The following is a 23,286-nucleotide window of genomic DNA, read 5'->3' on the forward strand; positions in this document are numbered from 1 at the left end:
TGCAATCCGCATAGTCTAAGTGTGAACTGCATCGTGTGGCGACCCCGCGCTAGTGCTCTGCTTGCGGTGCGATCGCTGTTCCCATCGACTGAGCTACAGGATGCAGCACGTTGTCCGCGCACATAATGACACAGTGCAGTGAGCGCAGGCGGAGTAGCGAGACAACATTTCATATAGATTGAACGTGGTGCGTGTAAACAGTTTCACTGCGGTGCGCTGAGGGTGGCGGCGAGGGTGGCGGGGAGTGGCGGCGGGAGAAACCAGCGCGTTTCACGAGCAGACCGCAGCGCTCGCGGGACATTTTTAGCGAACACGGAACATTCACTGAAATACTCAATGTTCGCGAATTTATCTGTGGAAGACCACGGTCCAGCCGGTTACGAATGGAATGCCTGTACCAATTAACTTCGTTGTTTTACATAAAACCGACGGAAACCCAGGCTAAACTAATGCATTACTGACGGTCAGAGAGTTTACACTTAATCACAACGTAAAATTCTTAATTTCTTTAAACATTCTGGGTATATGAAATTCATCGTCGCAGTGGTTTAGCATCAGGCGAAAGATCTCTCATTTGCCAATTGAATGCTGTAAGAAACTACAGCGGAAAGACATCTACTAGCCTGATAAAGATGTAAAACAATACAAAACTATTACCTACGATAAAAGACAACAACGGAAAAATAAATCTACATTTCAATTCACATGTCCATGAGTTATTTCCAGTTTATACCATGGCCTACATTTTTGTGGAGAGTTTACTTAACAAACCTGAAGCTTTACCTAACAAAATGTTATTTACAAGTTATAACTACTCTGAGGTGTGTTAAAAACCATTTGTAACCGAACGTAAAGAAGTTTTCGAAAAGAACAAATTGTTACATATTATCTTTGTACCAATGACTAAACGATTGGTTAACTAACGCTTCTTACAAATAGCATAATATATTGTTATCGTTTACAGACGGCCTGAATTCATCGGCTAATAAAAATAATATAAATCTTATCTCACGTTCCAGGACGCTACACTAGACGAGCTTCGCTCCTGCCGTGATAGCATTTATTTTTGAGAGCATGCAGCGTATTACAACTCTTATTCATTTGTCGTGATATATGGTGCCAGGCGTATACGTGGCATGCGTACATGGTTCCGTATTGTGGTGAACAAAACCTGCTCTGTCCTGCGCTACGTTCCGTGGCCCTCAACAAGCTTAATCAACATTAGATTAGTTCTCTTCTTAATATATGCGAGCCAACCGTTACCAAGTGATGGGTACTAGTTACAATGCACACACAAACAAAATATATGACCTAGTTCAGTGCAGGGACGAAGACTGATAACGTGCCGTGATATGTTATCCGACATACAAGAGATAAAATAAAATATAGCTGTGTTACGTGCAGATCGTGGCCGAGGCGCCGCGAAAGGGCCAGCGACACCAGGTGAAACGTAAAGGGCGGCTTGTTTAAATAAATTTCAAAACTTACGATAAAGTATTATTTTCTTAGGGCAATACTTCTACTACTAAATAAGGTTTACAGACAACTAGCATTTGATTTTCCGCGCCGCTTGTTAACCCATACACCTGGTATTAATTCAATATGAATTGCGTCATTGGTATTGACAATACATTTTCACTGAAAATATTTGCTAATAAATAAAAAATTGTGACGTTAACAGTAAACAAGTGTTTTACATGTTACAATAATATTGACACAGCGTGTGGTGTCGCGGGGACGGCGCGCAGGTGTTGCTCGGCACTCCGCGCTCCGCACCAACTCCGTCTATAACAACTGCCTTACAAGCGGCTTCAATGATAGTTGACACCAGCGTCCAGCGTCGTGGAAAAAATCCTCAGAACTACAAACAATCCTAACTTTACCTCAATAAAACGCGTGTTGATAAAATTTTTAGAATCGGCTAAAATATTCTTCCTATCCATAACGGAATAATAAAAAAATATAGCGCACTAGATTTTAATCGCGTGATAGACCTTTTTTTTTAAATAATAGCCTATTGTGTACTTTGACGTGATAAAGCCTTCGATGTTATAGTAATCCTGGACAAGGAACCATACCTATGCCAAACTGCATCTAAATCTGTTCAGTAGTGTCAACGTTAACTTTTAAACCCACAGACAATTACGGCTTAGCGACGTCACAAACTATGCATTTAACACCCTTTCGTTAGATAAGTTAAATATTATTTTTTGACTATCACGTGTAGATAAAATCTGTACTAATTAATTTACTTTATTTGAGTGCGTTTAATCAAATACACAGGTAATAGGTATTAAGTGTTATCACCACTTAATTTAATGTTTTTATTTACGAAGGTGTAAAGTCATTCATATTCGCTGTAGTCACCTTCATAATTACAAATATATCCGGGTTTGAATTAGTATATACAATGTATACATATTATACGTTATACATATTCATAATATTACAACAACATTTATATGGTTCAAACTTTAAAGATTCACATACATCCTGCTCCAAATTGAGGGTACACAGAACCGCATGAGCGGAAGCGACGCATGCGCACGCGCACCAATACTCATTGCAACGTCGTGACCAGCTGATATCACGAGTACCTGACACGGATCCTCTGTTTGAGGATCCCACCTCCATTGTCCATACTTCCATAGTTATTTGAATGCGAAAATAACCCTGTTTGTTACGCTTTCATCGCTGAACTACGAAACTAATTTCAATAAAATTTGGTTTCGGGAAAATATGCCGGGACTTTTATCCCAGAAAAACCTCTTCATAAAATAATAATTTATATTCCCTCTCCGCTTCCCTCTGTAGCAAACAACAGAAGCAATGATAAAACGACGAGGAAAGTAATTAGCTTCAGGTAGCAAAGTATTTACAGCTGAAACAGCATATAATTCCCACAGACGATACTATTACATCTATTATAATAGATACTTTGTTTTATTGATGATGTAGTATACACTAACATGGTACCAATTAGAACCAAATGTTCATTAGAACATTGAATCGAATTCATAAACACTATTCTATATTGCATATTATTAAGGGACGTATGGTTTGAATAAACCGAAAGAACAAGAGTCATTAGAAGGAAAACATTCTTCCCGCTAGAAGGGCCCTGCTGGGTACTTTTCCGGGGCAGACACTTAGCAAGCAACTGGTAATATGCCAGCCTAACGAAATCACTGCATAGTTCCAAAGCCATCTATTAAAAAACTGATTAAAATACTTGAATATTTTAAAAAGGACTACAATACTAATTTGTTAATAGTCTTTTATATTCCTTTCAAAAATAGTAATGTAAGTGTAACTAAAATAATATAACATTTCTGCCGCTATACAGATATTAAATTTGCGTGCTGTTATCTCCTATAACTGAAGAAGCATGTCACTCAGCAGGTTTCGAAAATGTTATACCATTGTTTTTATAATACTCGTGTACTACTCGTTGGAAATCTTTAAATAAAAAAACAAGGGACCAAATCGCCGAAATAACAAGCAAACTATAATTATTGCAAGACGGTCTACACGTATGGCAAATTCTATCTAAATACGTTTAGCAGTTTCTATGATTATTTCTTCCAACATCTAAACATTAAAAAAAAATTCATTTATAATACGAGTTATTTTACATCTTGTAATATAATGAAAAAATATTATCGTTGTTTAAGTAAACATTTTAGTTAACAAACATTATTATATGACATCGTCTCTTAAAGTGACCATTTAATGTCCGTAAATTCCACTGTTAATGATTACAGTTTATAAAAACACAGCGTCAACTTGTTGTCTCTAGCGTTCGGTCTAGTGTTTTGTGAAGTACCCTCCACGCGTAAAAACTGCGCCAGTTCACTTAATAATAACGTCGCTAAAACTCTCGATGAGCTGTAAACATTGTTGTAGCCCATCTGTTTTACTGGGGAGTGTGGCGCGCGGCCGTCGGCGGCGAATAATGTCACGTCTGCTCCATAATCATTTAAATTTAACTGCTGTATAAAGGAGATGGCAATGCGCAGTGGGAGAGATGACGCGCTGTGTCCTTCACACCCCGCGATCTGCGTACACACGACACATATCAAGTGGAACTCTTCTATGCAACTTACCACCAGTTATGAATCTATGTTTCTTATATTTCTACACGCACTTTTAGAGCTCAATTTGAAAGGCTTTGTAGATAATGTAATTAGAAATGACTGGGCATTATAGAACTAATCGGATCTTGCGTTACGATTGCACGTCAAAGTTTTGGATGGTGTCGGTGATTACAAGCACACGCGGGTCTCGTTCGTGGTCGACTGGATTAGTCATCGAGTTCTTAGTTATTAAAATGACGCAAGTTATAAACAATTTCTCAGTCCGGTTTCAAAAACGCTTTGTAAGTTGAGTACAACCCTATTAAATTATCATTGGTATCGTACTTATCGCGGCGGCTGTATGACGCACAGCCTAGAAAACCCAAGAATCAGTGATCAGATCTGAAGCACTCGTTTAAGTATTTTTGAAAAGCAATGTGACACGTCCCATCGTCAGACCCCTGGTGGTGGGTATCAACAGACAGAGCCGAGGGTAATACGCCAGCACGACCTAGACTAGACCTAGACTTTCCCAGACATAGACATACCAAAAGTCGAATCTTACGATATGGTTGTACGCTCTTGTATGTCAGTAGCAGTGACGCCAGTTCGCACGGCGCGGCTGCAGACAAGCGTCAGCTGCACCACTCACTGCTCCGGAGGGTTTTACGACGTGTTTACGCGACACATTAAATCTGCTAATGTGTTTTTGATACTGATAGCGACGAGCGGTGTGCCGTGCGACGTACACGGTGTGTAGGTACCGACACACTCGGCCACACCAGCACGCCGGCCGCATTCCTTGACGTCACTCACTGCTCTAGGATCGCACATAACTGTTCTGCATAATACGGTAATCAGCATTCTAACGAGGTGCTTTAGTTTACATCGCACGGGGCGCGGGGCGCGGTAGGACGGCGGTGGGGGCTCCTCACTGCGCTGTAATGGCAGGCCGTACATTCGCCGACTTGCACTATTTAGGAGCGGCTTTAAAGCTCTGCCTGCGCTCGCGCCGTTTGCTGTTACTCGAACAATGCGACCGACCGTCGTGAAAGGGAGTGTTGCTAGGCGGCGTGGGGTGTGGCGGGGGCGGGCGCGGGGTCGGTGCAGGACGCAGAGATTCGCCGGGGATGGTGGTGCGTCGTCTCCTGGGAGCTCACCTTGTTCTGTGCCGGTCTAGAGTTGGCGGGGTGGCGGTGCGGGCCGCGGCGGGCGCGGGCTCATGTCGCGACTCGCGGTCGACGACCCGTCAGTGCGCCGCGTAACTGTACAACACACACTGAACACTGGTCACGGCGCGCACGCGACGACACTAGCACTCTAACACCACTGCTCGGCAGCACGGCGCGGGGCGGACTGGCCCCGAGCGGCGGCGCAGCGTGCGCCTGCGGCCTTGACCGCCCCCCGGCCCGCGCCGCGCCGGGCCCCGCCGTCCGCGCTCCGCCGCGCCCCACGACGCATCCGCGCCACTCGCCGAGATGAACCGCCCGCCACCGCCGCGGGCGCAGGTACCCACAGCGCCGCGACCCAAGCTCGGTACCGTTAGATAATGCCCGCGACGACTGTTGTCGTGCCCGGTAGCTGCTCAGCGCCCACTTTGTTGTCACATACACTTAATTTTAAGATTGTTTATGTGGCTTGACATGAGATTAATTGTAGTGTGTTTGTTAATATCAACGCGGCGTCCAGGTGTGTCGCGGGTGGGACGCGGGTGTGGCGCGGAGCGGGCGACCCACTTATGTCGCGCGCCACATAGAATCTGGCGCAGTGTCCGCGACTCAACTCGCCGGTGCGACGCTTCGCTCACATCGCCGAGCAGAAAGCACCGAGCGGCAGCACGAGGAAGTGCCGGCGGCGGTTGCGTGCCGACGGACTTTCCGCGCACGAACAACATTAGCGAGTCGACGCTGAACGTTCGAGAGACGGCGACATTCTAACGCGACCTTACGCCACGTCATCGCGCTGAGGTCGCGCCGAACTCCCGCTATGACGTCACGCGCCGCTCACACATTGCATATTACTAAGCACTAGACTCTGACCCAGAAATACAGCTCCCAGAAAATTACCTCATGGACAACGAAAGAAACCAAAAATTAAATGGTGAAAGTTGATCCATAGATAGCTATTGATTTACTTGAAATAATTTTCGATGGACCCCGCCCAGTGGTGTGCACGTCTGCCCCCGCGACAAGGGATAGTGGAGCGTTGACGGAGCGCAGAACTGGTGGTGAGGGTAATGGAAACATTGCCAGCTCTTATTAAATTCACATTATGATTAGAGAAAAGAGTACCCGCGGTGCCCACGCGAGCGGCTACCCGTTTCGGCGCGGCGTATGTAGCGCAGCGCGAGCTGAGCGTGACGGGTGCAGATGGAGCGGAACATCGCGGGACGCAGCGGCATGTGGCACACATACGCCACTCGCCGCGCCTCTATAGCAGTCAGCACATACAGTGTACTGAATTACTGAACCTAAGAGTTCACCGAGTGTCAAACACATAATAGTTACATCACACTAAGATAACTTACGGGAATGACGTTTCAGACCTACGACTCCTCAGTGCCGAGACAAATCTTTGCCGTCAAACATCACCTGGACCTTAATAGCAGCCAGCTCGGACGGGGTGTTATTCGTTATCGCGAAGGTGGCAACAACCACAGTCACATCCGAGGTTGGCGCGTTCTTTCTAAGCTTGTCAGTTACGGTCAGATGAGCTATTAGATCGTGATCCTGGTTTGAAGGAAAGGTAGTGCGACGGCATTTGCGTGCGGTATGGATGCGTCACGACTCCCGCGCCGCACGCCGCACGCCCCTTGGCCTACTGCACTTCGCCGAGCACGAGAATACGATTATTAATACGTGTTTATTTCCACAGCCGCCCTCCCTCCGCGCCGCCCCTCTTCACTGCTCCGTGGTTATTTGAAAGTGATTATGTCAGTTACATGAAGGCACACATCAAAATAGCATGACCAACCATGAGGTATGTGCAGACTATGAGCCGTGCATTAGTAAAACTTACTCATAAAGCAGGCAAATCGCTCAGGTGCAGGTCGGAATGGTCTGTATGTCCATATGAACACATCATATGGACATACAGTTTCCACGTTCCCCAGGACTTTGCATTACAAAGTTCCGCATGGCTCTCTCCTGCACTCATCACCGTGACACATTATAATATGTTAAGTATCATATTGCGCGGACGACATTCGTGCCAACGCAGTCGAGCACTCTCTAGTCGCGAGGGTTTCACACATCGGAGAATATGGGAGGCGCTACAACCTGGGTGTTTCTCTTGATCAATAGAGCTCGCAGACAATTTAAACAAAAATTAAATTTAATAAACTAACTTAATTTTTTAACCCGACTCCAAAGGAAGAAGGTTTATCTAGTTGTCGTATTTTTTTATGTTTGTTTAGCGATAAGTTTCTACCCCATGACCTAATTGAAATTATTATTTTTGAGTTAGATTTCGTATTGTCTATTCGTACCTTGAACATCGAAGATGCAGAGGGGAACTCCTAATCATATAGGGTTTTGATGACTCTTTGTTTGTTGGGTTCAATTATATATATTTTATAACTAAAAAAAAAAGAAAAAAAATTATAAATTTTCATCAAAAGAATAAAATACTCCAGAAATCACTACAATTCAAATTATACATTTTTACACACACAAGCAATCTTCTTCCCAATTCGTGTTTTTATGTTCATGTGCATATTCAATATTGTTTTGGTGTCAGTCAGCTAAGTTGCGTAATAAAAAAATATATAAAAACGACGTACAAATGAAATTAGGCTCCAGCCCAAAAAAAAATTATATGTATATAAACAAGGAGATGAATAATTGGAAATAAGATTATATTCTTAGTGTGTGTAGTTTAATTATTGTTTGGATTTGAATGATTTTATGTTACACTAGTTATTGCTTGCGGCTCTGACCGCGTGAACAAGGTTTTCCGAGATGAAAGTACCATTCTATGTATATTTTCCCCAAATAAAAAGTAGCCGACACTCAGGAGTATAGTAGGTAGTAGCTCACTATTAGTAAAAAAAAATAATAATATCGGTTAAGTAGTTTCTAAAATTTAGGGCGATGAAACAAACTATTCAGCTTTATATTACATTAGTATGAATAAACGTTGGTTTCATCGTGCATAAATTAAAGCTTTTTGTTTTTAAATGTTCTACATTACGTAAAACTACATGTTTACATTGCAATTTCCTTAAAAAAGTAGTTGAGATGCATGTAGTGGGTCGGTCCGCGGCGGCTAGTGTCCGCTGCGTAGATACGCGGCGGCCGTCCTCCCGCGCGACCTATATACTAATTATAGGCGCTGAATAACACGAACACACACACGTACACTCGCTCTCCATTAACCACCGCCGGCGCTTCCTATGTGTCGGATAGTAAACAGAGAGCGGCGCGTGCACATCGCCCACGCCCGCCGATGTTTGTTTGCGAAAATGCGGCGCGGGTGTGCAGCTGTGACGACACACACTGCTTCTTACAGTTCTACACGACATGACTACAGTTACCCGGCCACGGGAGCACGTTGCTCTCTATAGCACAACATTCTGGGTGGGTTACTAACTGGTAATGACCTACCCACCGCTTCTACTATTGCGCGTTTATTAATTATATCTTAGGAGAACCAATAGATAATAGCTTAATAACTATAGATTATTGGAACCCTTTGACTACACGAAGTGCAGATGCAACTGTTACTTCACCTCAGTGTTATGTGAAAGAGCGGTTCCCAATATAAACTTATTCTCCTTAGGAATCGCAAGTAACGTATCATCACGCCCTGTTTATGACTACAGTTAGTACTGTATATATTGTATATTATACCGACAATATAGCGGCTACATTATATATCACATCCAACTAGGCTATAGAAGCGAAGAGTTAAATTTGTCAAAAGTGAACCCGAAGCACCGCACTTTCCATAGTTACTCAACATATCTCACGGTGTTCACAGTATAACAGAAATCAAAATAACTACAAGCAAATTAGTCTAAACTGTAAAGTCAACCATCATTTATATACATATAATGCGTAGGTAATGCGACTTTAAACGTTTATAGAATTGATAAATAATACGTACCTGACCACATAATAATATATTATTTTGAAACCACAACATAAATAGGTATTAATTAAAATTATAATCACGGACTCAGGTCGAGGTTTGAGGATAAACAAATGTAGGGAATATTGTAAATTACATTTTAGGTAACAAATACCTAATTCGTCAAGCAGAGTAGCAGCTGTGTGTACATACCTATACATTACTCAGATTATCAGTTTAATAACTGGACAAACGTTATTCTACTCGTTAAGTGTCACTCGGTAGTCGGTATCGTTGTGCCAGCTTTAAATCAGAAAAATATCATAATACTTAATAATTTACTTCTAACATTAACAAATCGAGAAAATTGCTGAACATGAAGCAAATTCTCGAGTTACCCTGAAGTAGGTATACATACATGCACGCAAACATGTATTTTTACGTCACTTCCAAAAGTTTAGAGAAAGACACCGCGCTGTGTGTAAAAGGGACAACAATAAGGGACCAAAGCGGCATCGCGCAGGGACGCTTCCGCACCGCTATCTTAGTGCAACAAAAAACCTCAGGTCCGTTTCTCATAGTGACAGAACTCGGTGCAGTGATTGTTAATAATTACAGTTCTGCGTGGTGTTCTGTCGAGTGCGGTCACACGTGGCCCCATCACAGTGGGAACAAGCTGCTCGGTACTCATATGTGTGCAAGCGCACGCGCGCGATGATCCCGACAGGACCTTCAATTAACTCATTGTAAACTAATTTGGTAACGCGTGTCCGTGAGCGGATATCGACGAATGTCATAACATAACATATTTTAATTATAGAGTATATTCAAACTATAAATTATGATTATTGCATCATCATCTCGACGTTTTTATATGCTTATAACAAATAATCGAAAAAATTTTTAAATGTGTTTTATTTTTAACATAGTTTTGGTAAACCACTAACATTGGTTATTATGAAAACCTCCGTTTTAAGTGTGGCGTGCCCGTGTTAGGAGCTTTCATATGACGTGGGCATGACGCGTCGCGGGGAGCATACGACTATCTTGTATCAGCGACCCTATATAGCACGTAAAGGTCACAAGTAACATTTCAGGAAGTACATACGATACCAACAATGTTCACTCAAATTACAAACATGTATGTTAAGTTCAACTTTTCAGGACATTCATTGCCCGTTGTTCCTGAAGGCACGTCGTCTACAGTAGTACGCGTAGAGCGCTCTCCTCAGTCCTCTGTACTGAAGTTATTACTTACCCAGCAATGTAAAGCGATGTCGAAGATTGCACAACTATCGCAAAGTTGTGCGTAAACAAAAACACAATGCCATATGTTGGCACAATCGGAGTTTTGGCAGCAAATATTGTACGAATTGCGCCATCGCGTAACTTCATTGCGTAGGGTTTTTACAACATAATATGCATTTTTTTTATACAAACGGTAAATTCATGATTTACCACAAGATTTCCTAATATTCCATCAATGTATTAAAACTCCATGATGATGATATCACTTTTAATATGTTTAAAAAAGTGTAAATTACTGTCACTTGAGTTTAGATAAAATTGACTGAAATTAGAAATATCAGAGTGTGGCTCGCGTTTAAATCTTTTTAAGGGTGAGTAATGTCGGCGCGTGACACCGCCCCCGCCCCCGCGCCCGCACGCTGCACACTCCGCCCCCCGTCAGCTGATAAGGAGAGCGCGCCGTTCACTACATACTATTACAATCGCACTAAATAGTTATGGAATAGTATCGCGAGTAGATTGTCCCAATAGTAGAATTAGGGAAGAGTCAGTTGGAGCTTGGATTTAAGACTCCTACACATAACAACCCTACCCCACCACCCCTGCATAGATAAAAGTCGAGCTTCGTCGTCTCACGTAAGGACTTTTTTTCAGTAACAGCGGAGTGGAACTAACCGTATTTGTCACCGTTGTGTGTGCATGCTTAGTATTTTTTAATCTATATCTATATTCTATAGTACCTCCGAAAATTTAAATATGTGCAACCCTTTGCGTGCTTCTCTCAAGTTAATAAAAAAATTAAAAAAACACGCTTTTATTGCTAATCGAACTAAAAAGGAGAAAATAATTTCTAAGTACAAAGAATTTATATTACAGTAGTAGAAGGTTGAAGGATCAATCATAGTTAAGTACCTCAAAATAAAATTATAATAAACTTGAAGTTATTAACAGAATAATTTAACTCAGAGTAAAAAGCGTGGGGTGCTTGATATAGTATGTATTATAATCATTCTATTGGCTACTATCTATAAGAGGAGAATTATGAAAACTTAGTAAAATGCACCCCACGCTTTTTACTCTGAGTTAAATTATTCTTTTAATAACTTCAAGTTTATTATAATTTTATTTTGAGGTACTTAACTATGATTGATCTTTCAACCTTCTACTACTGTAATATAAATTCTTTGTACTTAGAAATTATTTTCTCCTTTTTAGTTCGATTAGCAATAAAAGCGTGTTTTTTTAGTTTTTTTTAAACTATTATTTATTTTTCATTTTTTAGTTTGATTTATCAATTAGTTTTTTGTAGACATATGGTATTGAAATGTGTTATGAGTCATTTCGTAATGTAATCATTTCATTTATGGCTTCACTGTTGCATGGGGTTGTTCGTCCGAAACCGCAGGCATGCGCAGATCGCGCGCTAGCTCTATCTCTTTTACTCTTTCACAGCGGATCTATAAAAGAATTTATTAATCCTGGTGGTCCTAATAAGGATAATGGGAAACTCTTATCAAATAATGGCATTGTCATCGGTCCTTGATACGTGTGTAAAGTTTCAAATTAATCAGATTTCTGGAAATTGGTGAAAATTGAGCTCAAAGATTCCGTTACATACATACATACATACATAGATACAACCCAAGCTAATAAAAGCGTGTTAAAAATGACGGTATTATTTAGTATTTGGCAAGACCAGTATTCAGTGATCGCTGCACATATTAACAGCCGCGAATGTATGGCGCCGGCACGTGAGTATAACTAATTTGATCTGTTGATGTAAAACTGTTGTCCGCGATAAGTGTTTTTATTCAATGGTGCCACAAAGCGACTCGTTAGCGGTAACGCGAGCCGGCGCTCCGCCCTCACTCCGCGCCACGTGCCTGCTGTATCTGTGCTGCGCATTGTGTCGCGCCACACGCCGTGACGGCCGCGACTAATCTAATAAACAGATATAAATTATACCTCTTTTTATTGACTTTTGTAATACAAAATACAAATTTTCTGGAGAAGTAAAAACCCTCGCCTGTAATAATACCTATAATCCCTTTCCGAACTAAACAATATTTCAGAACGTGAATATCCGTGGATAAAGCATAAGTTATTGCGTCACTTCCCGTTGCTTTTCTGAAAGACATTTATACACCCTCATTGAGCCGTACATAATATTATCCAGGGTCATTGTAACATTGTGTTAACAAGTGAAACTACATACTTGTTTTGACTTCTGCTGACATCGTGCCAAAATCATTCATCAGTAACATACGAGTACATTTTCAAAAGAATTCCCAGTTTTACTTCTCTGATTTTTCGATCAATTTGCAGTTGCATTTTGAAAATATGGTATGTGGGTAAATGTATTTTTGACTGTAAGTGTATGTGATTGACAAAATCTACATTAACGCCCTCCTTTACATGTTGTGACATGTCTCCATAGGTGGAGGATAATGTGCAGTATTGGAGGACGGTCGGTGAACAGCACACACTCTTTTACATTGTTGTTGGTGCGTTAAATGCAATGAAACACTCGGCGGCAGTGGTTCTTGGAAATGTCGTGCCAGCACCGGCCGCGCTCTTTCGCCGCGAGCTCGCGTGACGCGCGCCCTGCGTGTGCGCGCGGGTTTAACTTCACCGGGTTACATACACTATAATTATTATAGAAAACCTAATAGTTAATAACTAACTTAGCAGCTTGGCGAACGGGAGCATGGACCAACCAGCGATCATGAGATATCGCCACACCGGCATCGGAGCAGGTAAATGTGTAACTGTTGGCTCCACTTTTTAAATCAGAAGATATTCTCGATAGCGTGATGTATTAACCATATTGAGCATATTATATAATTTTCGGCCATGCCCGATGTTTGAACTTCAACGGACAATAAATAATAAAAATAAACAAATATAAATATTAATCAATAAACAGCGGAATAGTTTAGTCCATGGAATGGTTCTCGTAATGGGAATGAAGCTGGTATGTACAATAACTAAATATAAAAGAATCGTCGATGCGTAGCCGACATGGATTGAAAATTTGTTTTGTTGTGAAACTTCTTGTGTAAAGTACATAGATTCGCAGGCGGCAGTACCTCACGCCCGCGATCACATTAAATGCCATCAAAAAGAACCCGACGCGACGCGGCGCGGTACCGTACTTCTAAATCTCGTAAACATCTAGTTCGCGCGTGTCATTGGCGGTGACGTCACATGTCTTCACGGCGCGAACACCGCCGGGGACAACTGATAACACACGGACGGTTTGTGATGTATGGCGTAGATTCGCATTACAAGGAGTATTATGTTTCCCCAACATACATAATATGTACTAGAGCCGATTGTTTGGGCAGTTACTGAGCCAGTTAATACATTTAATTCATCAATGAGGTGTCATTACATCTGTCTTAAGTGTGAGAGTAACGATGTGTCCGAAATTTTGCTAGGATACCATATCAAGAAATACACAGGTCTTACATGGCTATGATATCACTTTATTCATCTAAGAAGATGACTCTGTTTTATCAAGTTTACGGCGTATTGACGGCTTACTCTGTTGGCAGAGATTTCAATATCGGAGCTGAGAGTGATGACCTGCACCTTTTATTGGTGCTAAAGGGTGCGGCGCGCTGGGCGCGGGCGGCGGTGCGGTGCGGCGGCGCATGCGCGGCGCCCACAGTGCCATAAAGTGATATTTTCATCCACATGGGAAGTGGCGAATGTCAACGACCTCATAAATGTATTTACAGTGTTCTGGGCGCGCAGGGCCGCCCTGCCGCCGCCCGCGCCCTCGCTTGCCATTACGTAGCGATTGGCATTCGACATAGTTTTGAAGTACCACCTATTGATATAATCAAGTATCAAAAGTATACGAGGTAGGATCAGACCACGGTACTAATAAATCTCCGTGCTCGTTAAAAGTGTCGATCGACACATGGAATATAAATGGCCAGGACATGGTCGCTGCCGATCGTTTCCTAGAAGTCTTCTATCTGCGGAAGTGACAAGCTTAGCGGATTGTACTCGCGCGACGCGAAGCGACAGTACGGTTACTGCACTAGTACAGGTTATGCAATGTGCGACCATTCACGGTTACTTACAAACTATACTCTCCTCACATAACCACGCTATATTACGCACACTCAGTTCAGGTTATTGAGATGGAGTCCAATCACCTTCACAATAACCTGGCCGGAGTTGAAACCCATAAGTACGCCGGTGCCTGCCACTAGATGAATGAGGCTACTGCTCTACTCTCAATAGAATCTTTTGGACGGTTCATTGAACCAAATGATGTGTTCATGCGCAAATTAAACACTTGTCGACAGTGAGACATTTGTCACTTATAGTGAGTATAATATGTTAAATGTTTCAATGCTAGAGTTGCTGCCAGCTATATCGGCCTTGGATTTGTAATTATTTGGTTTGTTTTCTTGTGGATATTTAAGGGACTCGACTGATCAATGGCGTATTCAAGAGATGCTCAGTTTCTTACGAACGGCGAATATTATTGCGCATGCGTCTGAGTGACTCGGGCGTCGAGCCCACGGTCCACACTACATTACGAATATAATAATAAAATTCACAATATATAGAGGCGGCACTCGCCAGTCGTCGTTTGGCGCCACTTGTGTTATATTAATGTTTGTTACGGTGCGTGCAAATTTTATTTTCACCAAATTACATTATTTATATTAAAGATAGGCAACTAAGACGTTTTTATACGAGAAATTTTAACAATATGTTTAAATAGACTATCGGCTGCGACATAGAGCGCACAGAGAAGATCCAGATTGAGTGATGATACAATATACCAACGCACGATTGTAACTGTGAGGAAAGAAACTTCCCAGAACTGGTTGAGGAAGACACGCCGAGAATTGTACGAGTAGAGGACGAGTTGTAACATTGAGGGCGAGGCCTCGCGCGCCGACACAAGGTTTTCCTGCTGATAGTGGCTCACGTCCACAGGACATAGTTCGTACTGGCACAGAGTGGCACTGTGGTCAATGCGCATCTCTGTGTATGGCATGAGCGGACCCGATCTACAGTGGAAATAAATATTGGCGAAACGTGTTAGTATAACTGTTGCGTTGCGGCTTCAGGACAGTTTCATTGCCGAGGGTTAAAAATCTACTACATCTATTAACCTTCTAAGAGTGTCCAAAGGAGAAGTACTAATTATCTAATGTTTTAAGAAAATTGAAATCTGTCTATTAAATAACTATTATGTGGCCCATTTGTTCATCTGGCGTGCTGTAGTAATCACTTATACGGAGTTGACGGTGGGTGTTGCATCAATATGTCGTCACGCCGTTAATTGGGGCGGTGCGCCTGCTAACCATATGCTACGACTTAATTAGAGGTGTTTTGAAAACTGTAAGGGTTAAGCGCGGGCCAGCGGTCGCGCTCCAGCGGCGACACGGCGGCGAGGCAGGTGACGCAAGGGCTGCAGCGTCCGGCCGACATACAACACTGCATTTGAACCTTTAATGAAAGCATTTCTTAAACGCCTCTAACAGATGTAGGTACGTTTTTCATACAATGTGTTTTGGTATTCTGTTAGGGTGATACGAAACAATAGGGAAATAAGTTTTAGATTGGATACAATATCCTTACTACCCAAGACGACTGAGGTATAAGGGCACGCCAGCTCGGCGGAGCAGTAGATGAACGTGTAACAGATAACGTCAAGTTTTACTGATTTGCTATTCGTCCTACGATGTGATGTGAAGTCATTATATCAACTTCATATTACAAGATCAAGGTAAAAGTAACAGCAATTTGTCATTATGGGAACTGATTACCAACAAATAGGCTGCGAACAATCATGCCTGTTTTTTTTTTACTAATTTGCCACTGCGAACTTATAAAGATTATATTAGTATAAATATCGACTTTAAAATCAAGTAGAGGGTCTCAATACCTGCGTTTCAACTGCTCCACTGAGCCTGTGGTTATTATTTGTAGCCACGTTGAGCAAATTGCCGCCGCGTGAGGAAAACTCGCAATTAACCTACTCACAAAATCACATGTGTTGGGAGTGTGCCATTTCTAATAAAGCATATCATGATAGTTAATATGAATGTTACGGGCGGCACTGCGCAGGCGCACGCCGGGTCGCTTGTCACGCTCATATCGAGATAACGTAAACAACCATAATATTGTAAACGATAATTGTACTTGTTTGTATATTTTATTGAGTGTTTTTAATATCTGAAAAAAACTTTGATGAAGATTTATTTACAGCCTGTCCCGAGATCTTGAGAGCTGAAATATTTGAAACGTCGAGAGAAAATAACAAACTAAATATCTGCGTTAAGTATCTGAAAGATAGTTTTATTTAAATAAGATTATTTGAATATGTGTTCAATGAAATGAAATGAAATGAAATGAAATGAAATGATTTATTTAAATCTGTAAAATGTTATACATTATTTAGATTCCGTCAATATTAACTCTACCACCAGTTCGGAAAGCAGTTTTCACCAGAGAAGAACGGGCAAAAAACTCTGGTGTTGCTCTTTTCAATCAGTTTAGGGTAAAGACTACATTACATGATAAAGTGATAAGAGAAAAAAAAAGTTTAGAGCAGTTCATTTATAGGCTCGTGAAATAAGGAATAAATTAATTTAAATTTTTATAGGACTGCACAACCCTCTCAGGAATCATGAAATTTCTCTATTATCCTTATAATTATTTCCTCCCAGCACCTCTAGCAATTAGAAATTAGAAATGTAAGCGAAATGGGCAGAACAGTCCACACAAGCAGCACCCGTTCACGAGTATGACGCATGTGCCAGCCATCGGCCTTCTCAACCATATTGTAGGGAAGTGGCCGACCCGTCACACGACGCCGCCGCAGGTACAGACAGTTAGAGAGTATTTCATACCCAAGCCGCAATCTAAATAGTCTTTATTGTAGTATTTATATATTTTATTTCTAGTCTCATGTTATATTTTAGAGCAAAGGGAAATGAAACCAGCATCTCACTGCCATTATTTTAGGAATATTGTTTCGTCTGCAAGCCTTTTAAATTTCATATAATATGTATTATTACACAGCCACGTGGGAAAATACTGCTACATATTTACTACCTCATGACGTGCAGTATTTCAAATAAAATGACACAAATATTGCGAGCGATCCAACAACATGTCCGCTTATGGCAATTATTTAGTTAACTAACAATTTACACAAATTTCATACTGACTAAAATAGGTATATTATAGAGATAGACAAAAACACTTAAAATTTAGATTGCGAGTTATTACTTATTTGCATTGAACGCTGGACCCAGCAGCTTCATAGCTAGGTTCGTCATTGTTACACGACTAGGGTGAATGCCAAATTTATTATTATGTCGGCTGTTGTACGAGAAATGATTAAACTGAAATAAACCACGCCATCACCCACTCGTGGGGCGACTCTACGTGCAGGTGCGTAATGAAAATTACAAATTAATGAACAACTACAACCCCAAAAACGCTTACTCATCGATTGACAAATAATGTACTGTACTTTATACTTGCCTTTACCCACACACAAACCGCGTGATAATCACTTTTATACTGTCGACCTCGACGAAAACACGCGACCTACTCTTGGTTAATAAATAAATAAGACACATCCAACAAGACTCGTGTCATGGGTGTCGCTTACGAGAAACTTTCTGCACAACAGATTCGAATAAATATTTACGTATTACATGAATTTTGTCTGGATGCGATTATTTTAGCCTTCAGCGCCCGCCGCGCCGCAGAGGCTCTGACATTGTTAATTAAATGAGTAAGATAATACATACGTCGCCGCCAACCATCATATCGTTGTCAGTGGGCAATGTTGCCGGTGTTGTCGGCTTCGGAGGCGCAGTGGCCACCGTCAGGCCGCGGCCGGCCGCTCCGGCGCGCCTGCAGGCATGTCCCGAGCCCCGAGCTCGTCAGCGTGGTGTGGAGTGGAGACGCGCGAGCCCACAAGCCTCGTGGCGAGCACTGGCCGCGGCGCCCGACGCGACGCCGGCTGGATAGCCAAGTGACATTTGACTGAGGCGCATTATTATCTCGCGCGGGCCTTGTTTGCATATCAACATCTTGTAATTACCTTTCAAATGTTAATGTTTATGCAACATTACACTGAAGGCTGATAACACGATATTAATACAGCCACTAATACTCGCGCCGAGATATCACGTACTAGCAATACCTATACTGGCGGAATGCTAGTTTGTACTGATCGTAAACACTCCTAATGAATGATTAAACAACCATTCGCTGCCTTCGTACGAGCTGTATGTGTGCTGAGGACACGTTCCACTGGCGCTCGTCTAGTCATGAACCTGATAATAAAGTGTCACCACAACCACTACCGATCTCAACGCAATCAGGTTACAGGACCCATTAATTTGATGTAGATATTGTGGACCGGCCTCTCCTTCTACTATGTATTGACAAGCAGGCGCCGTGAGCCTTCGTCTCCATTTGGAGGACACGATCCTCCGGCCTGCGCGCGCCGTGCAGCTGTGCGCACGCATTGGGTATTCAATGAAGATCTTTGAGCACTACTACGGACTTTCCACACATACACACAAAATTATATGAGTTGCAGATCGCCTAATGAACCTAATAAATGTCGTATATTTGTCGCTGTAGATTCAATAATAACATCAAAAGTCACACAACACACACACACGCACACACAGATCCTATTCAAATATCACACAAAGATGGAGTCCTGATGCCGACGATTGAGATTAGACTCGTGTATCGTGTTAAATTTAGTGCTGGAACGGTTTCGATGCAGTTGTCTCTCGACCGAGCCTGCAACCACTCCGCGCGGGCGCACAAATAACAGATACATTACATGTCTCACAGGAATCAAATATTAATAATTGTATGTGCTAAAAGTCAAGGCTACGCAAAAACACTTCACGGCTGAGGGACCGGCGTGATGGAGTGTCGGCTCACCTCGCGCCGCGCGTGCGCAGTACATACACGGCGATAATGTCATTTGCGCACAAGATAATAAACAATATTTTCAGCAGCCATTGTGCTCTTAGTACGTGTTTGAGTGTGTACATGTGTAGGTACTTACTAGCACATATTATGCCATTACTTTTCCTACTGCCATCATTAAGAACTTCATTGTTAGTGCTTTATGTAATTTGAAGGACGTTGAGTCGGCGTAAATATAGGGAATTAACAAACTTATGGAACGTGTTTTAGTTACGAACGTCGTTCAGAGCCATGCAAATCTTTGTAATTTGAACTTAGAACCATCCTAATTTACTGGTTATGACACGCGTTGCAATTGGACATACGAATTGATCGTCCCATAATTCACTATTGTAGAGAAACAAGCATGTAATCGGAGCTTCGGAGCTGTCAGTATCAGTGGATAAAATGCGAGACGGCCCATACACGGCCCCGACACCGCTGTGTCCCTGCGGGGTGGGAGCTAAGAGCGCAAGATGTCTTGCAGTACAGGCGCTTCGTGTTCGACCAGCATTGCGACACGTCTCAGTGGTTACAAGAGAGCTCGCTGTTGCGTCGACGCACATTTTCCTCACTAATGTCTTACTTTATACTGAAGACTGTAAGGACATTACGCGAGTTATGAACGCTGGCGACTGGGACAAAAGAATTTTAATATTAACTTTGCATAATTTAGGATTATTGGTGTATGCCCAAACAATGGATGAGTGTAGTACCTACTGTAATTTTCCTTAGAGGTAGGTTAAATTGTCGTCATCAACAACCCTTTTCATGTCATCATCATCATCACATGAAACACACACTAATATCTACCATTCTAATGAACTCCTGAATCCATTGCCCAAAACAAAACGTATTTTTAGGAATCCTACAGACCGGTGCCTATTTTAAGTTGGAAACTACATATATTTCAATGATTTCAATGAATATTCAGGAAACGTGCACGTTTGGGGAACATTTAGAATTAAGCTAAATGTCGATGCGCCCACGGTGTGGAGGTCGCGCGCGCGTCCCGCTGCCCGCCGCGAGCCGCGCTGTCGCAACGTAACGGTGCCTTCGAGCGGCCTTCGTCCATGAATAGGCATCGCCTCTAATGGCCAATGAGTCATTATTTGAATTTTAATTTACATTATACTATGATATTCGCCAGATTTGAATGCCGTCATTTGGCGGCTTCTTGTAGGTATGTACTACGAGAAAAAACTTAATGTTAGGATGCGCAAAAACAAGAACGAGCAAAAACGAGATGCGGGAACTACGCACGAGTGCCGACAACGATGCGGCTCGGCGCGGCGCTTGCGCAACTAAAGACACAGCGTGCATCCGCGACCACTAACGCTTTACATATATACTAGAATTACACTAAATTGTGACAATTACCTGCACATTATAACGGGATGAAGGAACAACGTTAGAATAATTGCTTATCCTCATCCACCAAAATCACTTTACTTGGAACGTACTCAGCTGTGGCGAAGGGTGAAATATTTCAAACGGTAACCCGAGCATAAACTTGCCTAACCTATCGGGGCCAACTTAACGGAAAATAAAAACTAAAAATATACGTAAATAAACCTACAAGGGAAGCCGGAGGAGTCGGGTTGTATGGACGCTTCGCCACTGGTACTCGGACACGTACACTTCAAACGACCTAAATCGCGCTGCGCTGTCAACGCTTTACGCTGCACAGATTAATCGTATTAACTTTACCAGTCAATTCACGTTCGATCATTGACCAGTTCGCGTGCACACCTTACCAGTACCATTTTACCACATCGACTAGTTCAGTCTAAACAAACCATATTTTACCCAAACTTTTGTTCTTTACATCTACTAACCAAACGTAAAAAATCCTTGTATCCAACGCACCCCGTACATACGAGCCGTCCCGCCATACCTGATGTTATTTGAAAAAATAGCAAAGTCACCTCTGATGGATGCGCTGTTAAGGATATCATAATTTTAATATTATTAAAACTTACGCGAGACATATTAAATTAGTCAAAACAACACGGTTTTACTCACGTATAAAAGTAGTCGGAATCGCCGACCAGTTTCGACCTATTAAGTAGGTCATCCTCAGGGGCGAGTGCTAAGAGGACGTCGCGTCGCGGAGGCCTCTCGATCACTGTCAGCCACCCGCGCCCGCGCCGCCGCCCGCCTAGCGGCACGTAAAGCACGGCTCGAAGATTGGGGTGGGGGTGGTTCAGAGGGTTCCGAAGATGTCACATCTGTTTGATCATGTGCAGCTACCGGTGCATGTAGAACACTTGTGTGTACTGAACTGACTGTGTCACATCCTCGTGTAGGCCTGTTAGTGTATTTATGTACGGTTTGAAGAATCGGTCTCCAAGTAGTCGGCAACGTCCAGCCTACGTCACGATTGAAATTCGGACGTTTGTTGATTTCTATGGCCTCACGTATTTTACGCGGGCCGAAAGACTTTTCTATAGCCAATACTTTGGTCTTATCAAAACGGATGTAATGGGAAACGTCCGAATCCAATGCATGCTCGGCGATCGCAGAGCCGTTCCCGTCCAATTTCTTCAAACAATATCAATATCATAATTTTAATTTAAATAGCTGTGGGCAAAGCCTAATATAACATTTTTTCAAGTCAGTACTAGGTCTCTCATCTCCTGCGTACGTTATCTCCGTTGAGATGGCCGCCGCGGTTGCAATTAAACTAGGAGGGATTTTACAGGAGATTAGGGAAACCTAACACACCCATCTTCCCGTTTGTATTGATCGAGATTTTGGACACTCGTGATTATATGGATACTATGTGGTCCACTTCTCCGTTTGTAAGTGGGTGCGTAGCGACTGTAGAAGTGCCCGCACTATTACTTCAGACAAAATATAATATTAAATGTCACACAAGTATGTGACCTAATCAGCGATCTTAATAGGCCATATTAATCCGCCTCTTTAATTGACCTTTCGGGTTGTGCTCGTAAATATCGTGCGATATTGATTATGTATAATGTGGGCCATAAAAAAGGACAAGTGACACCTAACGAGATGATTTGATGGAGCAGGATGTGCGCGGAAAGGTCACGCTGTCGTCCATCCATCAGACACACACACATATATATACATAATACATATATTACAGACGTACGCACTAAATTACGGCACAACTGTAATATAATAGTGGCACTTCTGTTCCACAGAAAACTAACATCATTGCTGTTGTGTTTAGTGAAGAATGAAGTTCGCGGAGATTGTCCTCACCACCTCCAGTCGCTAATTGTACTGGCTACATTTCTTTCCCTCTACTGTAATACGTCATAGAAACTTACTTGATGACGTGCCTGACCCATGCGTGCGCGACACCGAGCGCCTGCGTGGAAGAAATATCATGCACCCAACGACGCATAATTGTGGCCTGAAACAAAAGAGTTGAACGTATTTAAACGGGGGTGACGGCGAGCTATCTGCAGCAGAAACTTTAAAATGTTTTAAATATTTGTAGAATCCGTTAATCCAATTTGGGTATTTTGTTTTTAGGCATAAGACTTGTGATTCGGAGGTTCAAAATTATATACATGTAAACAATGTACAGGTTTTAAAAGCAACTGCGCTAAAGGCCCTGGCAGTCGCTGTGCGCCCCTCCGTGCTTGTAGATTCGGCGCACGTCGCGCGCGCATCGCTTGACCTTCACTATTGCAGAGCACTTCGCTAAACCAATAACTAAGTAGCGGCGCCTCGCTGACACAATTATTAGGTTTTTATTGGCGGCCTATGAACAAGCTCTGGCCTCTCCTATCGTTCGTTTTCCTGAAGGTCCGCAATGGGTTTGCGATTTGTTTGGTGAAGAAGTTGTGGCCTAATGACACTGCGTTTGTCAATAAAATACATTAATTACACTATGTTATATTAACACGATGTAAAGCTTTTTTTATTT

General features: G+C 42.4%; 1 protein-coding gene across 2 annotated transcripts in view; it reads right to left on the minus strand.

Moving 5' to 3' along the window:
• The window catches only part of LOC115448917, a 31,609-nt gene extending 13,006 nt beyond the window's left edge, over positions 1-18,603 (minus strand). Inside the window, exon 1 of one of the 2 annotated variants that reach the window (XM_037436751.1) lies at positions 18,194-18,603. In XM_037436751.1, the coding sequence (XP_037292648.1) occupies positions 18,194-18,211 (18 nt within the window). In that variant the 5' untranslated portion in view covers positions 18,212-18,603. Of the gene's footprint in view, positions 1-5,236; positions 5,451-18,193 lie in introns of those variants that run through there. The other variant, XM_030176544.2, reaches the window with a different exon arrangement.
• Positions 18,604-23,286: the final 4,683 nt, after the last annotated feature.

The sequence above is a fragment of the Manduca sexta genome, chromosome 9 (genome assembly GCF_014839805.1).
Source record: "Manduca sexta isolate Smith_Timp_Sample1 chromosome 9, JHU_Msex_v1.0, whole genome shotgun sequence".
Taxonomy (NCBI): domain Eukaryota; kingdom Metazoa; phylum Arthropoda; class Insecta; order Lepidoptera; family Sphingidae; genus Manduca; species Manduca sexta.